Source organism: Vicia villosa, linkage group LG1 (genome assembly GCF_029867415.1).
Source record: "Vicia villosa cultivar HV-30 ecotype Madison, WI linkage group LG1, Vvil1.0, whole genome shotgun sequence".
Classification (NCBI taxonomy): Eukaryota; Viridiplantae; Streptophyta; class Magnoliopsida; order Fabales; family Fabaceae; genus Vicia; species Vicia villosa.
In genome coordinates, this window is record NC_081180.1 from 170910235 (window position 1) to 170933966 (window position 23732).

The 23732-nt window shown below is 34.0% G+C and overlaps 2 protein-coding genes and 1 pseudogene across 2 annotated transcripts; 1 reads left to right on the top strand and 2 right to left on the bottom strand.

Moving 5' to 3' along the window:
* The first annotated feature begins 1245 nt into the window (after nucleotides 1–1245).
* Nucleotides 1246–6187, top strand: LOC131644645 (protein fluG-like; annotated as a pseudogene).
* A 1724-nt stretch (nucleotides 6188–7911) lies between these two features.
* LOC131644644 (protein fluG-like) lies at nucleotides 7912–13065 on the bottom strand. Its single transcript, XM_058915200.1, has 18 exons — nucleotides 12852–13065; nucleotides 12221–12472; nucleotides 12067–12134; nucleotides 11564–11679; nucleotides 11385–11490; nucleotides 11144–11300; nucleotides 10961–11056; nucleotides 10768–10816; nucleotides 10354–10613; nucleotides 10091–10263; nucleotides 9870–9990; nucleotides 9724–9776; nucleotides 9510–9639; nucleotides 9269–9414; nucleotides 8923–9111; nucleotides 8566–8798; nucleotides 8318–8454; nucleotides 7912–8215 (listed from the first exon to the last, which is right to left on the bottom strand). The coding sequence occupies exons 1-18, from the start codon at nucleotides 13011–13013 to the stop codon at nucleotides 8153–8155; spliced, it is 2511 nt and encodes an 836-aa protein (XP_058771183.1). The 5' UTR covers nucleotides 13014–13065; the 3' UTR covers nucleotides 7912–8152.
* Nucleotides 13066–16196: 3131 nt separating this feature from the next.
* LOC131659411 (uncharacterized) lies at nucleotides 16197–16640 on the bottom strand. The gene has a single exon (XM_058928604.1). It carries the CDS (start codon nucleotides 16638–16640, stop codon nucleotides 16197–16199), a length of 444 nt encoding a protein of 147 aa, XP_058784587.1.
* Nucleotides 16641–23732: the final 7092 nt, after the last annotated feature.

Here is a 23732-nt window from a genome sequence, read left to right on the forward strand (position 1 = left end):
GTGCGCACCCATCTGAGGTAAGGCCCTAAAGGAATGGAATTCCTTTGCCCCAAGCTCTTGCTATCAATTCTGTTCACCATATCCCATGCTCGTATAAACTTCCGGCGGTGATTCTGAGTATCATCTTCATAATCAAACACAACCCCTTGTATAAGCATTTGATGAGGACCATCTCTTCGAGCATAACCAAACTGACGTAAAGCTAAGCAAGGATTATAAGTAATACCCCCTCGTATGCCAAGTAAAGGCACATTAGGATATTGTCCACAGCGGTCGATGATGGTAACATTCTCCTTGGATAAGGAAAGCCAACGGATATCAGAATGAGAAAGTGACATTATCCTCTTATGCCATTTCAGCCTTTGGTCGTTCCTTATTACTGAGCGAGGAAAGTGCGAAGTAAACCACTTAGATAGCAAAGGTATGCAACACATAAGAGTTCCTCGTTTCTTCATAGTACGAGTGTGAAGAGAGTGTAGGATGTCTCTAAGCAAAGTAGGAACTGGGTTGCGTGTCAGAAATATCTTTATGGCATGCACATCAATAAACTGATCAGGATTAGGGAATAATACTAAACCATAAATGAGTAAAGCTAATATGTCTTCGAAGGCTTGATAACTCATGGACTCCAAAAACATGCGAGCTTTTCCGAATAAGAACTTAGCGAGGAATCCCTTGACTCCACTTCTAGTTTCCCAATGACCTTCAATATCAGACTTCTTAAGATATGAACTAAAGATTTATTATCTATACATATAGTTTTTGAATTAGAAAGTCAAACAATGTATATTGTTAATGGTTGTTATTATTATATATCTAAATATGTATTATTTAAATTGTATATAAATAATGTAAAAAGTTATTTTAAAAAAATTAATTAATTAAAATTATATAAATATGATATAAAAATGTGAGGCCTTAGACGGTTGCCTTGGTGGCCTACCCCTAAGGCCCGCCCTGTGCGCCCGTCCGTTTTGCCATCTATATATATATATATATATATATATATATATATATATATATATATATTACCGTTAATGTCAACTCAACCTGCTATTTTTTGGCAGGTGTGCTGGTCACCATCCGTTTTGCCACTCATATATCGTGGGTTGGGTTGACATTCACGTTGATATATATATATATATATATATATATATATATATATATATATATATATATATATATATATGTATGTATGTCAACGTCAATGTCAATGTCATAGGCATGCTCAAAGGACGGGACTAATTATTCACGTGCTCTTTTACATGGAGTTACATCAAAGTGATACGTAATAAAAAATAAAAAAAACCAAGTTGAACATTGCATAGTCACACACAGAACCGAAGAAAAATCTGACAACTTTAGAGACAGTGTGTGAGAAGATAATGGATTTGAGTGAGTTGAGAAAAGCTGTGGAGGAAGTTGAACTTGTAGATGGCCATGCTCACAACTTGGTTGCACTTCACTCCAATTTGCCTTTCATTCATGCCTTCTCTGAAGCTCAAGGTGAAGCTCTTGCCTCTGCACAACACTCTCTATCCTTCAAGGTAACTACTTCTTTTTCAACTCATTAATCAAACACTGTTAAAACAAGTGTTTTTCTTCATGCTATGAACATGTTTTTAGAGATATAAATGTCAACAATATTTCTTATGTGTGTATCAGAGTGTCTCATGTTTTTAGAGTCTCTACATAGGTCAGTCACAGTTTAACTACAATTTAATCGTTACAATATTTTAACTGTGATAAATTTCGGGCCCTATGCGTTACTAAGACGGCACTCTTTCTAGTAGTTTGAAGTTCAAAGTTTGATCAACTTTATTCTTTGTAGAACTTGAAATATTTTTGGAATGTTATTATGGCAGTCTATAATCTATGTAATGTTCAGAGAAACCTTAAGGATTTAGCTGAGCTGTATGGATGTGAGTCATCATTGCGAGGTGTCGAAGAATACCGAAGAGTCTCTGGATTAGAATTTACATGTTCGACATGTTTCAAAGCTGCAAGAATCTCTGCCATACTCATGGATGATGGGTTAGAATTGGACAAAGAGCATGATGTAGAATGGCACAAGAGTTTTGTACCTTTTGTTGGTAGAATCTAAAGAATTGAAAAAGTGGCTGAGAATATCCTTGATGATGTGAGATGTCTTTTAGACACTGATCTTTGATTTGTTTGATATATACTTTTGCCATTGTATTCATGACGTGTGATACTCTTTGAAGGATTTTCCTGATGGATCTTGCTGGACATTGGATTTGTTCACGAATGCATTTGTATCAAAGTTGAAATCATATCCTTTATATTTATTACTACATTTACATTTATAGCACTGACAACTCTGAAAAAAGGCCTGTCAGCGTCCGTGTCGGTTTTGGTCACCGACACCAACATGACACTGACACTTGTAATTACGTTTTATTTATTTATTTGTTTCAATTATTACTAGTGTCGAGGTGTCAGTGTCGATGTCTGTGACTGCCACCGCCGCGCTTCACAGTACTACTAGTACTAGTATTGTGAACCCGTATAACGCACAGGTTGAAGTTTGTTGAAAGAGTTTAACTGGATTCCTTAGCATCATCTAACAGTGGCTGGTGAGATCTTTGGATTGAAAAGCATAGCTGCATACCGCAGTGGCCTAGAAATCAATACAAATGTGAGTAAACAGGATGCCGAGGAGGGTCTCACACAGGTGTTACTTGGTGAGTTGAATACGAAAATTGGTTTTAAAATGTTGTGTTTCGTGTATTCTTATACTTATCATTCTACATTTTCAGCCGGGAAGCCTATCCGTATTGCAAACAAAAATCTTATCGACTACATCTTCTTGCAAAGTTTGGAAGTCGCTCAATCCTATGACTTGCCATTTCAGATCCACACAGGGTAATGAATGGTTTTCAATTGTCTGATACACATGTTATTACATTCAATCACCCTAAATCCTAGTTTCATCATGCCTGTAACTAGGTTTGGCGATAAAGATTTGGATATGCGACTGGCAAATCCTCTTCATCTCCGTTCAGTTTTCGAGGACAAGAGATATTCAAAATCTCGGATTGTTCTTTTACATGCATCCTATCCGTTCTCAAGGGAAGCATCGTATCTAGCATCTGTGTACTCCCAGGCAAACATTTCATAACTTAGTTAATTGTGTTAGTATAGTTTCGAATATGTATTACATGTTCATTCGCAAATAACAATCTTCTCATTCAGGTTTATCTTGATTTTGGGTTGGCAATTCCAAAGCTTAGTGTACATGGCATGAGTTCATCACTGAAAGAGCTTATAGATCTGGCTCCAATAAATAAGGTAACATTATACGAAATTCAAAGAATTATTCATGATTTTCATATAAATGTATCTTGCATAATAGCCAAAAATGAACTTTGCATTGCAGGTGATGTTTAGCACTGATGGCTATGCATTTCCTGAAACCTTCTACTTAGGTTGGTTAACTTAACATCTACTATGAAACCGAAAATGAAGATTATACTCGCGTCATTTTGTTGCTTAACATAATGAGTTATGTATTCACAGGTGCAAAGAAGTCTCGCGAAGTTGTTTTCTCGGTTCTGCGTGATACATGCATTGATGGAGATCTCTCAGTTTCCGAGGCTGTGGAAGCTGCAAAAGATATCCTTGCTAGAAATGCAATCAATTTCTATAAGATTAATTTTTCTAACAGTGCTGTTAGTTCACATGATATTTTACCTCTAAATGTGATTGATGACTTAGAGAGTGATGTTTCATTTGTTCGTATAATATGGGTTGATAACTCAGGACAACAAAGATGCCGCGTGAGTTCTCTCTACCGAGTTGGCGTCAATATAGAGATTTTTTTATATTTATATTATGTTTTGAGGTGCTGTGCAATTTTGTTTCAGGCTGTTCCTAAAAAGCGTTTCAATGATGTTGTTACGAAGAATGGGGTTGGTTTAGCATTTGCGGTTATGGGAATGCCGTCTTTTTTTGATGGACCTGCACCTGGTTCTGGTTTGGGTTCAGTTGGTGAAGCAAGATTAACACCTGATTTGTCTACTATAAGGACAATTCCTTGGTACGCACGTTTTTTTTACATGAACATACTACGCAGTTATTTAGAAAGATCTCGAGATTAACAATTTAGATAGATTCATGATCCTGCATAGAAGATTATCGCGAAAGTTGATCAATGTAGCCGACTTCACTTAGTGGGATAAAAATGACGTGCGAATGTTATTTATCTTGTAATGTAAACTGATGGAACTCTGCTTCATTATTAAAGGAGCAAGCAAGATGAAATGGTTTTAGGTGATCTGTACGTTAAACCAGGCCAAGCATGGGAATTATGCCCAAGAGAAGCCTTAAGAAGAGTTTCCAAAATTCTTAAAGATGAATTTGACTTGGTATGTTACACAGCTTGAACAACTTAAGCAACTGTGTTGAGTGCATTTTTAAGCGGTTTCGGGTTTGTGATGTTCAAATAACAATTTACATTCTGCTTCTAGGTAATGAATGCAGGATTTGAGAATGAGTTTTTTCTCTTGAAGAGCCTAACAAGGTATGTCATTCAAAATCATCTTGTGATTTGATTAGTAAAATTTACCATGCAAATTATTTATTATAAACACGAAGAAAACCGTTCAGGGAAGGGAAAGAAGAATGGATACCGTTTGAGTCGAGTCCTTACAGCTCCTCGTCAGCATTTGATGCTGCTTCCACAATACTTCGCGAAGTTGCTTCTGCTTTACATTCTATGGGCATTCCAGTAGAACAGGTAAAAACTTATATATAAACATTTTATGAAGTTGTTTTATTATAAAATTTCGCAGTTACATGCAGAAGCTGGAGATGGTCAGTTTGAATTGGTTTTGGGATATACCGTTTGTGGTAAAGCTGCAGACAACTTAGTTTATACCCGCGAAACCGTTAGATCAATTGCTAGAAAACATGGTTTGCTTGCAACTTTTGTTCCAAAGTAAGTGACCATGTTGCTCTTATAAGTATGAAATATTGTATATATGGTACTCCAGTAGCTACTAACAGTAGAAATTTTTCGTATTGAAGATACACATCAGATTATGATTTAGGTTCAGGATGCCATGTGCATCTAAGTTTATGGCAGAACGGCCGAAATGTATTTATGGCATCAGATGAATCATCAAAGTACGGAATATCAACTTTGGGAGAAGAATTTATGGCTGGAGTTCTACATCATCTTCCTTCAATTTTGCCATTTTTAGTGCCACTTCCTATCGGGTTTCTTTCGTCTATAACAATTCATTCATTCTCCTAACTTATTCTTATGTGTTTTCTTACATCAGAAAAGCGGTGCTTGTTCTGTGTTTTCTTACATCAGTACTTAATTTATTGCAGTTATGATCGGCTGCAGCCCAACACATGGAGTGGAGCATACTTGTTCTGGGGAAATGAAAATAAGGAGGCTCCATTGCGAGCTGCATCTCCGCCTGGAACTCGTAACGGTTTTACCAGTAATTTTGAGGTTAAATCATTGGACGGTTCCGCAAATCCGTACTTGGGCTTAGCTGCTATAATTGCTTCTGGCATTGACGGGCTTCGTAAGCATCTTTCCCTTCCTGAACCTATTGGTAAGATACTACAAGCTATAAATTTTTTCCCTTAATTTGTTACCATTTTCTTCTGCTCCGATCTTTCATGTTTCCGTCGCTGATCTGCATGGTGGTTGCATAATATTTTTTTGGTTATATCATGTATGAAACAGATACAGATCCAAATCCTGAAAACCTTCAGAGATTGCCCCAATCACTTTCGGAATCTTTGGAAGCTCTCGATAAGGCCGACTTCCTTGAGGAATTTATCGGTGTTAAGTTGCTGACTACGATAAAAGCAATTCGAAAGGTATGATAGTTCCTTAAGATATGAAAAACTTTTTACCACCATCCCTTTTCACTTTTTTGTGATTCTCTCAGCCAAACTACTAATGTGACTTATTTTGGCAGGCTGAAAATGATCATTACTTGGAGAACAAGGAAGCATTCAAGCAACTCATACATCGTTATTGAGCTATTTGTCTGTTTTTCCTATGCAAGACTGCTCAGAGAGCATGATTTAGATTCTAGAGAATTTTCCACATTAGACATTTTCATGGTTTGAATTTACATTTCTGTGTTTAGTGATTGTAGTTAAACTAAGGATAATTGTATCTGGTTTGGCTAGATATATTTGCCAAAAGTTCTCAATCGATTAACAATATGTGGTAAAGCTTCCTAGGTGTTTATTGGACCTTGACCTGAATTTGTCTTTATGTACCCGCATTTGTTTTGTTTGCACCTTTAGTTATGAAACTTAACATAAATGCTCATTTCATGGGTTAGAAAGAATTTTATTCAAATGAGAAAAAATAATTAAAATTAATAAAATAATTAATTTAATGGAGTTAATCAGATTTTCCTGATCATTTCAACCTTAAAATAATTTTACCTTTTTATCAAAAAGTTTCCTAATAAATATTTTTTCCATGAAGGAGAAACACCTTACAATGAATCCTCATCCACAAATTGTTGGATGCGAGAGTCGGTAAAATAATATAATTGATAAGTTCATTACAAAGGTACTCATTCAATTGATCATTTCAGATCATTAATTTTGAGATGCTCTCAAAATATATTGTTTTGATCATAATGGTTAACATTTGTCATCATCGTTGATCCTCAGAAACAAATGATTTCAAACTCTGTGTACTTCTAGAGTATATTGATTTTTTGTACAGCTTCTTCAAATAATCTTTTTAGAACTTCTGGCTGCAAAACGTTTCTGCAAAACACTTAAGGTTTCACCTTTGGTGCTCATATCATCTTCTTGGACTCAGATGCTTTAGTTACACATGATCTATGGTGATTTACCTTTAGATCTTTTTAATTAAAGCAAAAATAATTCAACTGTCCAATTTTCTTACGGTGAATGCATATACTAGATACTTCCCTTTTTTAAGATATTCGGTTTCTAATCTCAAGATCGCATCTTTCTCGTTGGGTGCTTTCGAGCAATTCTATCATTGTTTGAAGATGATTCTTTCATGATTCTCCCCACGGTTGATGTCTCTTTTCCTCTTCTTTGTTCTAATGTTGAATAAATATCTTCATTTTCTTTGTCGTTCTTTGAACAAGAGGATCATTCCTCTGATGTTGATCGTTCAACGATTGAGTATGTTTTTTTGAAAGATTGAACTGGACTTGTATGAAAGGAGTAAGATGAGGATGATGATTCTTCGATTTGGTTTTGTTCATATTTAAGAATTTGAATCAGCTCGTTCATCTTCTTTATAATCTCCTTTTTTGATTAGCATATTAAAACCAAAGTTGATTGATGATTAGCCGTTATAAAAATCTCCCCTTGGTTCTTGGTTAGCCTGTAAAATCAAGATTGGTTTAAAATTAGCCGATAATATAATCTTTCTAGATTTAAAATCAGTCCGGTTAAAATCTCAGATTATTTGATTATCTTGTTAAACTAAAATTGAGCTCAGATTTTTTAAAACTTAAAGACTAACCACTATAAAATCCATGTTAGGGAAAAAGAGACTATAACTGCTTCAATCCTCAAATTACATTACTTAAAACCTATTGTCTCAACATTGTGAGAAATTGTAGTTAAATGTTCAGAAATTCAAATAGAACGATAGTTTTATAAAATGTAATATTAATTGTATTATTTTATTTTTAATTAAATAACATGTCAAATATTAAATATTGCTTAGTTGAAAATACAGTGTCATTGACACCCCATTTCCACTTATTAAATTAACATGTCACCTCTGCAAATTACCAAACTGATGGTGGCCAAAATATTTCCAAGAATCTCTAATTTTAGTTCTTAAGGATATACTCTAGATCCAAGTTGGTTTCTAAGAAAAATAAAATCTCTCTTAGTACATGTGTAAATTAGGTGTAAATAAACAGACATTTTTCTGATTATCGATAACATTTATTTTTACTGGCGATTATCGACAACATTAAGCTGTCGGTAAAGCAAAAATATCCACAATTTTATGATGGAACTCTAGCCAAACGAAATATAACTCTCCTTAACTTAACTACAACCGCTAATCACAGAAATGTAAACTCAAACCATGAAAATGTGTAATGTGAAAAACTCTCCAGAATCTAAATAGGATAAACAGACAAGTAGCTCAATAACGATGTATGAGTTGCTTGTATGCTTCCTTGTTCTCCAAGTAATGATCAATTTCATCCTGCCACAATAAGTCACATTAGTAGTTTGGCTGAGAGAATCACCTAAAGGTGAAAAGGGATGGTGGTAAAAAGTTTTTCATATCCTTAAGAAATTATTATACCTTCCGAATTGCTTTTATCGCAGTCAGCAACTTAACACCGAAAAACTCCTCAAGGAAGTCGGCCTTATCGAGAGCTTCCAAAGATTCCGAAAGTGATTTCGGCAATCTTTGAAGACTTTCAGGATTTGGATCGGTATCTGTTTCATACATGATATAAATATTATGCAACCACCATGCAAATCAGCTATCTGCGGAGAAGAAAACCTAAACAAATTAGGAAAAAAATCTTATAGTTTATATTATCTTACCAACAGGTTCAGGAAGGGAAAGATGTCTGCGAAGCCCGTCAATGCCAGCAGCAACTATAGCAGCTAAGCCCAAGTACGGGTTTGCGGAACCATCAAATGATTTAATCTCAAAATTACTGGTAAAACCGCTACGGGTCCCAGGCGGAGATGAAGCTCGCAATGGAGCCTCCTTATTTTCATTTCCCCAGAACAAGTATGCGCCACTCCATGTGTTGGGCTGCAACCGATCATAACTGCAATCAACTTGAGTACTGATGTAAGAAAACACAGAAGTATGATTTGTATTCCGCCGCTTTTCTATGTAAGAAAACACATAAGCATAATTTAGGAGAATAAGTTGTTATCGATAACAGAAACCTGATAGGAAGTGGTGCTACAAATGGCAAAATCGAAGGAAGATTATATAGAACTCCGGCCATAAATTCTTTTCCCAAAGTTGATATTCCGTACTTTGATGATTCATCAGATGCCATAAACACATTTCGACCTTTCTGCCACAAACTTAGATGCACATGGCATCCAGAACCCAAATCATCTAACTTGTACCTTCAATATCACAAAGAAAACACTTTTATACACTTCCGAAAATATGTTGCTTCTGTATTTTACAACATCATAGCTACACATTCAAAAGACCTATACTACACATATATATTTCATACTTTGTGATTCTGGTGTCCGTGCTTCATAGATGGCAACTTACTTTGGAATAAAAGTTGCGAGCAAGCCATGTTTTCTAGCAATTGCCCTAACAGTTTCATGTGTGTAAACTAAATTGTCCGCAGCTTTAGTACAAATTTTATGTTCTAAAACCAACTCAAATTGACCTTTTCCCGCTTCTGCATGTAACTGCATTGAGCCAAATGTGTTAGAAATCAGAGAGTACTATTTAAGCATTGTTTCAAGCAAAGCTAATGAGGAAGCAGAAGTAACATAATACTTACCTGTTCTACTTGAATGCCGATAGAATGTAAAGCAGAAGCAACTTCCTGAAGTATTGTGGAAGCAGCATCAAACGCTGACGAGGAGCAGTAAGGACTCGAGTCAAATGGTATCCATTCTTCTTTCCCTTCCCTGAACGGTTTTCTTCGTGTTTTTAATAAATAATTGACCGTAAATTTTACTAATCAAATCACAAGATGATTTTGAATGACATACCTTGTTAGGCTCTTCAAGAGAAAAAATTCATTCTCAAATCCTGCATTCATTACCTAGAAGCAGAATATATATTGTTATTTCAACATCACAAATCCGAAGCCGTTTAAAAATGCACTCAACACAGTTGTTTACGTTGGGCAACATACCAAGTCAAATTCATCTTTAAGAATTTTGCAAGCTCTTCTTAAAGTCTCTCTTGGGCAAAATTCCCATGCTTGGCCCGGTTTAAAGTTTAGATCACCTAAAACCATTTCATCGTGCTTGCTCCTATAATGACGAAACAATGTTGCGTCAGTGTAAATTATTCAAATGTCTTCTCAACAAGTATTTCAGCAGACATCTTAAGATGATAAAAAAACGTGCGTACCAAGGAATTGTCCTTATAGTAGACAAATCAGGTGTTAATCTTGCTTCACCAACTGAACCTAAACCAGAACCAGGTGCAGGTCCATCCTGAAAAGAAGGCATTCCCATAACCGCAAACGCTAAACCAACCCCATTCTTCGTAACAACATCATTGAAGCGCTTTTTAGGAACAGCCTGAAACAAAAATTGCACAGCACCTCAGAACATAATATAAATATAAAAAAAAATGTCTATATTGACGCGAACACGGTAGAGAGAACTCACGCGGCATCTTTGTTGTCCTGAATTATCAACCCATATTATACGAACAAATGAAACATCACTCTCTAAGTTATCAATCACATTTAGAGGTAAAATATTATGTGAACTAACAGCACTGTTTGACAAATTAATTTTATAGAAATTGATTGCATTTCTGGCAAGGATATCTTTTGCAGCTTCCACAGCTTCGGAAACTGAGAGATCTCCATCAATGCATGTATCACGCAGAACCGAGAAAACAACTTCGCGAGACTTCTTTGCACCTGTGAATACATAACTCATTATGTTAAGCAAAAAAAATGAACCGTGGCACTCATCTTTCAGACAAGAACTTCAAGCAATAATTCAACAATCACAACAAAGGACTCAAGTATAATCTTCATTTTCGGTTTCATAGTAGATGTTGTGTTAACCAACCTAAGTAGAAGGTTTCAGGAAACGCATAGCCATCGGTACTAAACATCACCTGGAATACAAAGTTCATTTTTGTGAGGCATGGAAATAAGCTCAAATAAACCAATCCATTATGTAAATATATTCTTTTGGCTATTATGCAAGATACAATTATACGAAAACTGTGAATAATTTTTAGAATTGCTTATAATGTTACCTTATTTATTGGAGCCAGTTCTATAAGCTCTTTCAGTGATGAAATCATGCCATGTACACTAAGCTTTGGAATTGCTAACCCAAAATCAAGATAAACCTGAATAAGAAGATTGTTACTTGCGAATGAACATGTAATACATATTCGCAACTAGGAACACAATTAACTAATTTATAAAATGTTTACCTGGGAGTACACAGATGCTAGATATGATGCTTCCCTTGAGAATGGATAGGACGCATGTAAGAGAACAATCCGAGATTTTAAATATCTCTTGTCCTCGAAAACAGAACGGAGATGAAGAGGATTTGCCAGTCGCATATCCAAATCTTTATCTCCAAACCTAATTATAGGCATGATGAAACTAGGATTTACGGTGATCGAATGTAATAACATGTGTATCAGACAATTGAAAACCATTCATTACCCTGTGTGGATCTGAAATGGCAAGTCATAGGATTGAGCAACTTCCAAACTTTGCAAGAAGATGTAGTCGATAAGATTTTTGTTTGCAATACGGATAGGCTTCCCGGCTGAAAATGTAGAATGATAATTATGTATACAACGAAACACAACATTTTGAAACCAATTTCATATAAAACTCACCAAGTAACACCTGTGCGAGACCCTCCTCGGCATCCTGTTTAGTCACATTCGTATTGATTTCTAGGCCACTGCGGTATGCAGCTATGCTTTTCAATCCAAAGATCTCACCAGCCACCGTTAGATGATGCTAAGGAATACTGTGATTTATTGTTAAACATTGTTGCTACTAAATAACTAAGCACAACAAATTACAAATCACAACTAAGTCAAATACTATCAACGAATTTCAACCTGTGCGTTATACAAGTTCAGAATACCAGTACTAGTAGTCAAGGTTTTAAAAAACAGTTTATTATTGCGAAAACGGCTGCGACAAAACGGTATCGGAGCGTGTCGATACTAATACCATTATTCACCGTTTTTATGATGAAAAAGAAATTATGGTTAATTCACACTGGAATGAATGCAATCAATACCACTGTACCGAATGAAATCGCAAAAACCTTTATGTGACCGCGATAATTATTTAAAACCTTGGTAGTAGTAATACATATTAAGGATATGATTCCAACTTTGAGACAAATGCTTTAGTGAACGAATCCAATGTCCAGCGAGATCCGTTTGGAAAATCCTTCAGAGAGTATCACACTTTATCAATACAACTGCAAAACTATATATCAAGCAAATCAAAAATCAATGTCTAAAGAAACATCTCACTTCTTCAAGGATTTTCTCAGCAACTTTTTCAATTCTTAAGATTCTACCAACAAAAGGTATAAAACTCTTGTGCCATTCTATATCATGCTCTTTGTCCAATTCTAACCCATCATCAATGAGTATCGCAGAGATTCTCGCAGCTTTGAAACATGCCAAACCCGTGGATTCCAATCCAGAGACTCTTCGGTATTCTTCAACACCTCGCAAAGATGACTCACATCCATACAGCTCAGCTAAATCCCTCAGATTTCTCTGAACATCACATAAATTACTGTCATAATAACATTCCACATGCAGAAAATATTTCAAGTTCCACAAAGAATAAGGTTGAACAAACTTTGAACCGGAAACTACTCTATGAAGCACGGACACCAAAAACACAGCACATCAACACCACTAATAATTTGAGATAATGAATTAACTAAATGTAATCACGACTATAAGTATTGGTACGGAAACCGACACAAACACACATTTTTCCGGATGCTATAGAAACTACTACACATATAAACAATATTGTTGACTTGCATATCCTTTCATGTTCATAGCATGAAACAATTAAGAAAAATTTGTTTCAAGTTTCAATAGTGCAATACAGTGTTTGATGAATTAGATGAAAAAGAACTATTACCTTGAAGGATAGAGAGTGATGTGAAGAAGCGAGAGCTTCACCTTGAGCTTCAGAAAAGGCATGAATGAAAGGCAAATTGGAATGAAGTGCAACCAAGTTGTGGGCATGGCCATCTACAAGTTCAACTTCCTCCACCGCTTTTCTCAGCTCACTCAAATCCATTTTCTCTTCTGTCGCACTATCTCTAACGTTGTCAGATTTTTCTTCTGTTATATGTTTGACTATGATCAACTTGTTCTTTTTTTTTTTATTATATATCACTTTGAAACTTTAACTCGTATTAAAAATATAACTAAATTTTATATAAAAAAAATTATAAATACATTAGCCATATACAAATTAAGCAACTTAATATAATAAGTTTTTTTTATATATTAGGTATTTATGTTTTTTAAGTTAATATGTTAGTTTTTTAATAAAAATTTCTATTTTTAAGTGTTCTTAACAAGATTCTTATATTATTTCTATTACATTTTTTTATTGAATATTATTATATTACTATTCCATGTAATGAAGAGGATGTGAATGCCATGTCTAGATTCATAGGGAGGACACATTCACCAAACCTATTAAATTTCTTAAATGAGTCTTACAAAATATTTTAGGTGAATTCTTATCTACCCAACTCAAAAAGTTGGGTAGAGTTACCTTCAATGTAAAATGTCTTGGAAACAACAAATAATGATACTATTTTATAATTAATTAAATATGTTGAAATTAAATGGAATGTTGTGATTGGTTGAATGTATGTTACCCAACTTTTTGTGATGGGTAATGAAGTTGTCCCCAATATTTTATATTATTTTATATTTTTGGGAAAATAGCTTTTCGCCCCCTGTCATATAGGTGATATTTAAAAAAAAATCTCTCTAAAAAAAAGTTGCATGAATTGCCCTAACATTTAAATGTTCCCTTATTTTTTACCTTCATCACATCCGATCATCAAAAAAATTGACGTGACAGGTTTTTTTTTAATGATGTGGATGGACTAAATGGCTTGTTATTTTATTTATTTGTTAATTTTAATGTCACGTAGGCATATCATTTTATATTAATTGCTAATTAATATGAAAAAATATATTATGACTTAAAAAATTTGTGGGAGGTAGAAATTGAACTCACTCCCTTCACAATAAAGCTCCAACGCCCTTGCTAGTTTATGTTTTCATTTATTACAAAAACGCATTTAATTAATCTTATAGTATATAATTCGTAATTTTTAAATTAGTTAATAATATTAATATTTCAGTAATTGTAGTATATATTTAATAGTTGTTTCCTTTTAATATTCAATTAATTTTAGTTAATATTAATAATTGTAGTATATAGTTGATTAATGTAATTACAGTATTTTAATATTTTAATATTAATCAAATAAATTAGTTAATAATTGTTAATAAAGATAGTTAATATTATGTAATATTATTAATATTTTAGTATTTAATCAAATTAGTTAATAATTATAGTAAATAGTTAATAATTTAAATATTTTAGTTTTTTAATTATTGTAATTAAATATTTCAATGTAGTATATAGTTGTAATTTATAATACTGAAATATTAAAAATCATATTTGAGCTATTTATTTTAATATTTTAATTATTATATTTAAATATTTTACAATAATGTAGTTATTGTACTATTAAATATATTTTATAATACTGTAGTTTAATATTAATTTAATATTATTGTAGTATATTTTATAACTAATATTACTTTAGTTCAAATACTGTAGTTTAAATATATATGTAGTTTAAATATATAATGTAGTTATATATTACTTTAGTATAACTAATATTTTATAATACAGTAATTTAATATTTTATATAAAAATACTAATATTTTATATATATTTTTTAATATTGTAATTAAATAATATTTTATAATACTGAAATATTAATGTAGTATATAATATTTTTATAATAATGTAATTAAATATTTCAATGTATATCTCTTTTAGTATTTTAATTACTGTATTTAAATATTTTAGTATGTTAATTACTGTAATTAAATATTTTTAAGTTTATTAAATATTTAGTTTAATAAATATATTTGAGCTATTTATACTATAAGAATACTAAAATTTATTATAATAACATAAGCATGTTAGTAGCTTAGTGGATGAGCGTTATATGTGATGAAGGTAAAAAATGAAAAAAAAATTCAAATGTTAGGACAATTCATGCACCATTTTTTTACGGGGTTTTTTCAAATATCGCTTATATGGCAGAGGTAGAAAAAGCTATTTTCCCTATATTTTTTAAAAGGCAAAATATTCATTTTGATCCCATAATTATATCTTTGGGTTTAGATTGGCCTTTTTTTTTTTGTCACTTTGGTTTCTTAATTTTCAAAATATATTTTTTTTGTTTTTTTTTCTCTAATTAGCGATGGAAAAACATTGAAAACGATCGCTAATCAGATAAAAATAACTAAAATAAAACGTTTTAAAAGTTAAGAGACTAAGATGACACAGAAAAAGTTTAGAGACCAATCTGAATTCAAAAATATAGTTAAATGATCAAAATAGATATTTTTGTCTTCTTAAAAATATTGACAACTTAGTTACAATAGATAAATATCTATATAATCTATTGAAAAATTAAAATGAGCTCCACTTAGCCTTTTAATACATGTCACAAAGTATATATATATATATATATATATATATATATATATATATATATATATATATATATATATATATATATATATATATATATATATATATATATATATATATATATATATTCAAATAATTTAGTTGTTAGAATTATTTTTAAAAAATAATAAATGTTCTAACTTAGATAATTTCTCAATCTACCCCATGAAACTATTAGCCACCACGTAAAATTTCAATTTTTCCCTCAACTTTCGTAGATGTACTTCCGAAAGCACCCTGAATTTACGGAAGGAGTGTTCCATAGGTGCATCTACGGAACAGTCTGCTAAATTTTCAAATCATGTTCATTTCAATCCAAAACTCAATTTTGATTACAATAATATTTTAAAATACAAATGTAAAACTAAAGAGACGCATTTTAAATATAATAGTAGGTAAATAAAAAATACATCGTATAAATAATGTCGGTCATAATGTCGAATACATCATCAAAAAAACATAAGTAACATACATACATACATACATACATACATACATACATACATACATACATACATACATACATACATACATACATACATACATACATACATACATTCATACATACATACATACATACATACATACATACATACATACATACATACATACATACATACATACATACATACATACATACATCATCAAAGAAAATACAAACATAAAAATAGACCACAGGCATCACTACTTTGTGTGTCGGACATCATCCTGATGCTCTCCACCACGGCCTCCGCATCTGCGTCCACCACGGCCTCTCCTAGCTCTGCCTCTAGCGTCAAGTGTCCCATTAGTCCTGGCACGTTTTCTAAGGTATAGAAATGCCTCCAGTGCCAGCCTAATCATAGTATCCACCACACGCCTCTGCGCAGACCCCTTAGGGAATAGACCATCTGCAATGGCTCCCAGTCCCGTGTCAGCTATCTCACGACACCGAGGAAGGAGATCGTGAGTGTTGTCCATCTCAGCCTGATGAGTCTGCAGAATCTCCTCGTGGGCTGGTCTGGGCGGATCTCTAGGTGCAGCGGGCAACATGTACGGGTGTGACACCCTGTAGTACCAGGTGATGTACCCCTCGACGCAGCTCCAGTCGCTCTCTGCTCTCGTCGCCCGAGCCTCCTCAGGAACCATGTGATGCTCCTAGTCTGTAAAGACCTCATCTAACTACCGATGGGTCATGGTGATAGGAGCGAAGACTATAAGGTCGCAAGGTATCGTTTGTGCGTAGCCAAACTGACGCATGACATGCTCCAAAAGATATCGTACAAGGATGGTCGAACTGGAGGCCAACCATCCAGAATACAATGTTATCTCATCAAAGGGAAATGTCTCCCGATGCTCAGCATAGCAGTCATATCGTACGTCCTCGGAAGCAATGCGATCAAGTGCGCGCCTGTAAGGTAGAAGCTCCTGGTTCCCTCTGCAAGGGCTGAATCTACTGGTACGTGGCATGAGCTCAGTGCAGGACGTCACCTCTCCCCAGCCAATAATGTCTGGAAAGTGTTGTAGTATCCAAGCCTGAAAGAATAAACACGGTTATTTTAATTTACTATCACAAATATATAATAAGTAGAAGGGGGTAAGATTGTTACCACTAAAAGGGTACAGCTGCCTGCCACCGTCCTTGCCTTTCACATGCATCCCTCTCCCAATCTGTAGTAAATGTACGCCAGTACAGCTGCTCCCCAATTGTACTCATGGATATGTGTTGTATCCAATAAGTACGTTAGGTAGACGACGTGTGTGTACGTCGAGCTCGTGTCCACAAAGAGCTGAGTACCTATCAAATATAGGAAGTAACATCTCAGTGCCCGCTCTCTGTGTAAATCGGCCTCCACCCTGTCGCCAACAGCCTGATGTGCCGCAAGAAGCTCTGTGTCATATAACCTTTGCAAGCTGTGAAACCTCACATGCTCCCTCCGGGTCCTCTCCACCTCCTCAAGTGCATCATTCGGATCGCACCCCAGCTCAGCAATCAGCATCTCCATCGCTTCCTCCTTCGTCATCCTACAATGACCAAGGAGGGTACCCTTGATAGGTAGATGCAGGAGACATGCCACATCATCTAAATTGATGGTAATCTCGCCGTGAGGAAGATGAAATGAGGAAGTCTCCGGATGCCATCTCTCTGCAAATGCCATCAGCATCCCGTTATGTATCATCGTGTAGTCCACCTGACAGAGGTCCCTCAGGCCAGAAACTGCTAGTACATCCTAGAACCACGGCTCGTCAAGCTGCGCAAGACCTACAATCTTCCGACCGTGGTTGTAGAACCTCTACGGATCCCTATTGTTATACCCCAAAATTTGCCCACATATTTTTCAAGAAAACTCCAATCTAAAAATTAAGGGTCTCATATAATCATGGATTTTTATTTCAACAAATATCCTGACATGTGAAATACTTAGTTTTTAGAATTTTTCTTATACAGTAATTTGGCTTGCAGTTGAATTTATTCTTACGCAAACGCCAAATACTGTTTATTACTTCACACATGCTATTTATTTATTTACAGATAAATGGTACTGACACAATTGGTACAGAGTTAAATCTTTTTGCAGGCGCAGAATCAGGAAGCTCAGACTGTACTGGTAACAAATAGATTATTATTATCTTTTGTTTCCCACTAATTTTTGTACTATATTCCAATATTTGCAAAAATCTTTTCAAATCTCTTTTTCAAAAATCAAATCTCTCCTTTTCCCAACACTATCTACACTTTCTTTCAAATCTTACTTCCACTCAAATTTTCCTTTTGTACGGAATCACATCATTCCCCAACGTCTCTTTCCTTCTTTCCATTCTATAAATACCTCTCATTTTCTTTCATAAAATATCACATCAAATTCCAATTCATCTCTCAAATTTCTACTTCATAATCCATCCTTTCTCTTCTTCCCTGACAAGAATGGCAAAGTGGATAGAGACACTGTTTCTTACAGTCATCACCATTGCTACGGTGATCATGACTTTCTTCTGCCTGCATAGTCCTGAGGAGTGTGGACCTGCAATGGTTATGCTCCCAATCATCTACATGTTATTGTTCATAGCATGGGTCATTAATCGTCATTCTTAAAATTTGCCGTATTTCTTATTTCTTAAATGTACCGTTTATTTGTCGTACTGTTCAATATAGTATGTGATATTTGTACTGTCAGTATTAAATGTTGTACTATTTGTCATAATATTGCTTAATTACTAAGATAATATTTTGTGTGTTTTCTGCCAGTCAAATATTCCTATTTCTGTGCATTAAATGATTTTCAGGGTTATTATCGGTAATTTTGCCCGCATACCGTAAATACTAGTTATTTATTATGTCTGTGTTTTTCTAACAAGTCATGTAAATAAACTTTCATTTTTCACATAAAACAAAAACAAAAAACAACAAAAAAGAAAATTAACTTTGACTGTTGATTTTTCACTCTAACTGCTACATCAATACCTGAACAGTCAGTTGACAGCCAAACTGCTGGCAGTACAATTCTCAGTGTTTTGTACCATCAATCAAATCAATCTTTCACAATTCAAAATTCCAAGATTTTTGTTCTAGAAGTCTTCTGAATATCACATGATTAGCAGAGACTCAACACTGCACAAAAATCAGGTACGCTTAACTGTCTCCTACACAAACAGTCCCTAATCAGGGTTTTTCTTGTTTTTACAGGGGCAACAAGTTTTTGAGAGCTCAAATGGATTTCATATACATCCATATATCTCAAAGTACCATCATACAAATTTTCAAACTTCAAATCACTCAGACGCACCGTCAGCAGCTCAAACAGTCAACAGACGACCCGTTTGACCAAAAAAGTCAACAGACAGTCAAAAATGAAATTTTTTGTCAAAGTCCATATTTTGTCAAAGGATTCATCATTTGATCATTGGATGATCATAATTCATCAAGGAAAGATAAAAAATCAACAAAACCCTAAGATTCAAAATTAGGGTTTTTGCCTGAAAAGTCAACTCAACTTTGACTGATCATAACTCTCTCATCCTTCATCCAAAAAATTCAAACCAAAGCTTGTTTTGAAGGAAATTCAATTATCTTTCAAATGCCATTGATCCCATGGTCATTGGGTTCACCATTTGAAAAATATGATCAAAGACATTACAGGTCATTTTCAAAGTCAACAAAAAGACACTTTTTTCAAAAGGACACACAAGGAGCTTCAAAAATCATTTTGACATGAGACCAAAGACATTGGTTAGAGGACTCTTTGAGGTTTCCAAAAAGTGCAAGATCTCCTTCATATGACAAAAATTGAAGGATTTACACCTTGTTGAAGTTGGCTAAATTTTGGTAAAATGCATGAAATCAACATTGCTCAAAAATGTATTTTTTCCAAATGGGGCCAAGTTTTCAGCATTCAAACATCATTTCCATGTTACTATGGGCCTCCCACGACCAAGACTAAGCCCATACCTTTTTTTTATCCATTTTTGCATGATTTTATCTTACTTTAAGATTAAAATTAAAAGGAAAATGCATGGATAAAGGTTAGCTTACAAATCAAGCATGACTCACCTCAAAGAATCTTCATCTTTCTGCAGAGAATTGAAGGGCAAGGCAGGTGCATTGAAGGCAAGATGACTTGGTCAAGAATTCAAGCTTTTTTATATTAAAAAATGCAAAGTTTCAACAAAGGCAACTAAGACACATCTTAGCTTCATTTCTAAGCACACATAGCTTATAAATAAGCTATCTTAGTTCAGCAAAGAAGAGGACACGAATTCAGAAGCATAGCATAGCATATAACACTTGTAATCACTTCAAAAAATTCAAAGAAAAACTCAAATTCGAATTTGTAATTTCAGTCCATTTCAATACAAACTAAGCATTCATACACCTTCCTTAAACATCACTGAAACTATCTCAATCAATTACAAGCCTTGAAGCTCACTGAATCGAGCTACACAGGTCAAAATTTGTTCAAACTAAAATCAATTCGTATCTGGTTATTCACACATGTTTAACAAGATGTAGACATACTATTGAGTTTGGTTTGAGGTGTAGATCATTTCTGGAAACTTAATTGAAGTTTGGACACGTATAAACGAAACTACCATTTTAGGGTTCATAGCTTCAAATTTAGGGCTTTCCAAATTAGGCAAAATTAGAAGTTCTAAATAGCACCATTAGATTCGTATGGACAAAACGAATTGAATGGTACCATCGCGCTAAATGTATGTGTGCGTTTGACCCTATTCGCTATTTTGCAGGTTTAGTAAGTAACCAATTACAGCACTTTTGGTAAGAAAGCGCTATTAAAAGTCTTGTCTGAAGGTTGAAGACGAAGACGTGTCCCCCCCCTATTGGTTCTGACGCGCGCGCTTTTTTGAATATAACCCTTGGTTTCAGTGTTTTGCAGGCGTGTCATAAGTGATGTTCCCTCACCATCTGGACCATCTGATCTCATTTATGACTCATCCAACGCTCCAGATCACGCATGCACACCATGCTCCCTCACAAACAACCACACAGGATCAGTATCCTTTATTTCTATTTTATTTTCTATTTTTATTTTAATTTCTTTGTTAAATTAATTAAAAATAGTTTTAAAAATCCAAAAAATACACAAAAAATATTTTTAGACTTCTAAAATAATATATTATTTTCTGAAATAAAAATATTTTATTTTCCTTCAAAATTTCAATATTTTGCATAATTAATTAGTGTATATTTATATATTTGCTTTTTAATTATTCTAACCAATCAAAAAATCATAAAAAAAATTGTTCTTTGTATTAAATATTGTTTATATATTATAAACTAATTTTGTACATATTTTGAATAATTTTATCTTTAAGTTTTAATTATTTGTATAATTATTTGCATAATTATGTTTTAATTAACTTAAATCAACTTCAAATCAATTTCAAAAAATCCAAAAAAATTAGTTTTGTTTTAAAATTAATTGACAAATATTTTGTACATATTTTAAACTTAATTTCTAGGTTTAAATCTATTTTCATCTTTTTTCTTCATTTTAATTTAATTAATCATGCATTAATTATAATTAAAATAAATCATAAAAAGTCCAAAAACATGCCTTTTATTTTTCTTGCAATTTAAATTCCTAGATAAATGTATAGGATGTCAAATTCATGTAAATAGGCTAGTTTACATTTCCTGCACAATCGATGTAATAGCGTAGATTTACTTTCCGCACTTTACATTTCCGCATTTTAATTTCCAGCACATATAAACTGCGTGTATGTCAAAGATAAAATTGAACCGTTAGATCACTAACTTCAAAGATAAATATCTGAATCCAATCACAATTACACTTGCACCTCTTCAGGTAATCCCTTTTACAATCTTTCAAAATCAAAGTCAAATTCTACTGTTTTGAGTACAAAATCGAACCTTGCTTTTATATCCGGTGAAAGGATAGATTTTTAAAGGAAATAGGATAAAGACCTTATAACTCAGGGTAGACCTCCTAGTTTGCTTGCTCAAATCAAAACAAACAAAATTCTCATACACTGTTGTTTTTCAAAACAAAACTTTCCAAAAAGACAATACTTTGTATACATCCAAACACGGGTTATTACAAAGTTAACGTTCTTTTCAAAACATCTTTCGAAAGATAAACAAGCATTTTGTATACATCCACACACGGATCATTACAAAATTCAATTTACAAAAGTATTTGAAACCACATATGAGCAATTTCAGAGCAATTGAAAAGTGATCGAAAAACAAGTGAGCTAAGCAAACTTAAGAGCCCATGGATAACCATGGATACAAAGGGTGCTAACACCTTCCCTTTGTATAACCTACCCCCTTACCTAGAATTTCTTAAAGGTCTTTTTTCTGTTTCTTTTATAAACCTTTCCTTAATTGGATAAAATAAAAGGTCGGTGGCGACTCTGTGATATTTTCAAAAAATGCGAAAGCATTAAGCGACAAAAAAGAGTCAGTTCACGTATCTCTACAGATCAGAGGTATGGCCCGGTATTAAAAAAAATCGGAGGTCCACACCTATCCTGAAATTTTTAAAAAATAAACACAATGCGTAATAATAAAATTCAGAAACTGAAGAAAAAAAAGTAATTAACAAAGAAAATTTACCTCTCCATCCCATATACTCCTAGCTTCATGATCGGCATACCCTGTCAAAAGGGATGCGTCTATAAGACCCCCAGAGTACCAGATAGGCTCTTGCACCAGCTCATCCTTATGTTCCACTAGAAGTGGCACAGCAGATCCTATATCGTCCGTCACTGGCACAGACACATGAATAAAAGTAGAAGTAGTGCCACGACGACGTCTGCGGGGGGTGGCATCTGTGAGGAACCCTCCACATCATCCCGGGGCCTCCGTGAAGTAGTAGTAGACGGGGAAGGCCCCTCAACTAGGACTTGTGTAGAATACCCGGCTGGAGTGGGTGTATCAACTGGAACAGCAGCTGATAGCCCCTTAACTAGGACAGATGTAAAAGGCCCGACTGGAGCGGGTGTATCAACTGGAACAGCAGCTAAGAGCCCCTCAACTGGGACAGATGTAGAAGGGCCGGCTGGAGCGGGTGTATCAGGTGGAACAACAGCTCCAGCAGTCACCTGAGATAATACACGCGCCCGTTCACGACGCACGGATGCGTGTTGTGCAGTCCTCCCACATATATCTATATCCGGCCCATGAGTCACAATGTCTGCATTGTGATAACATCTACTTAGCTTAAAGTTATCTATACATAAACAATGATTTATAAATAAACAAGAAATTTAAAAAAAAAACTCTTTCCGTAGATGCACCTACGGAAGCATCTTAGTTTCAAAATGTATGATGCTTCCGTAGATGCACCTACGGAATAAAACAACATTAAACAAATTTTTTTTTCCAGAAATGCATCAACAAAAGCATAAGAACAATTTGGTCTATTTAATGATGCGTAAGAAGATCATGGGGTGGAATGAGAAATTATCCTAACTTATGTGTCTGTATTAAAATTTATCATTTTACCGGACTTTATTGTAACAACTTACGCTCTTTACTTTCACAACTTTAGAAAGTTAAAGAATAAAATTAAAAGGAAAACATTCATAAAACTCTCCTAAGTCATTCTGGTTTTTGTTAAAAAAAATTGTATACATGGACCAATATTCAGACTCTTATAATTAAAGACGCGTTGTGACTTTTAATTACTTTTATTTTTTATGTAAATTGGATTTTATCCTCAAAACTAAGAAATTATGACAATTATATTTACGATG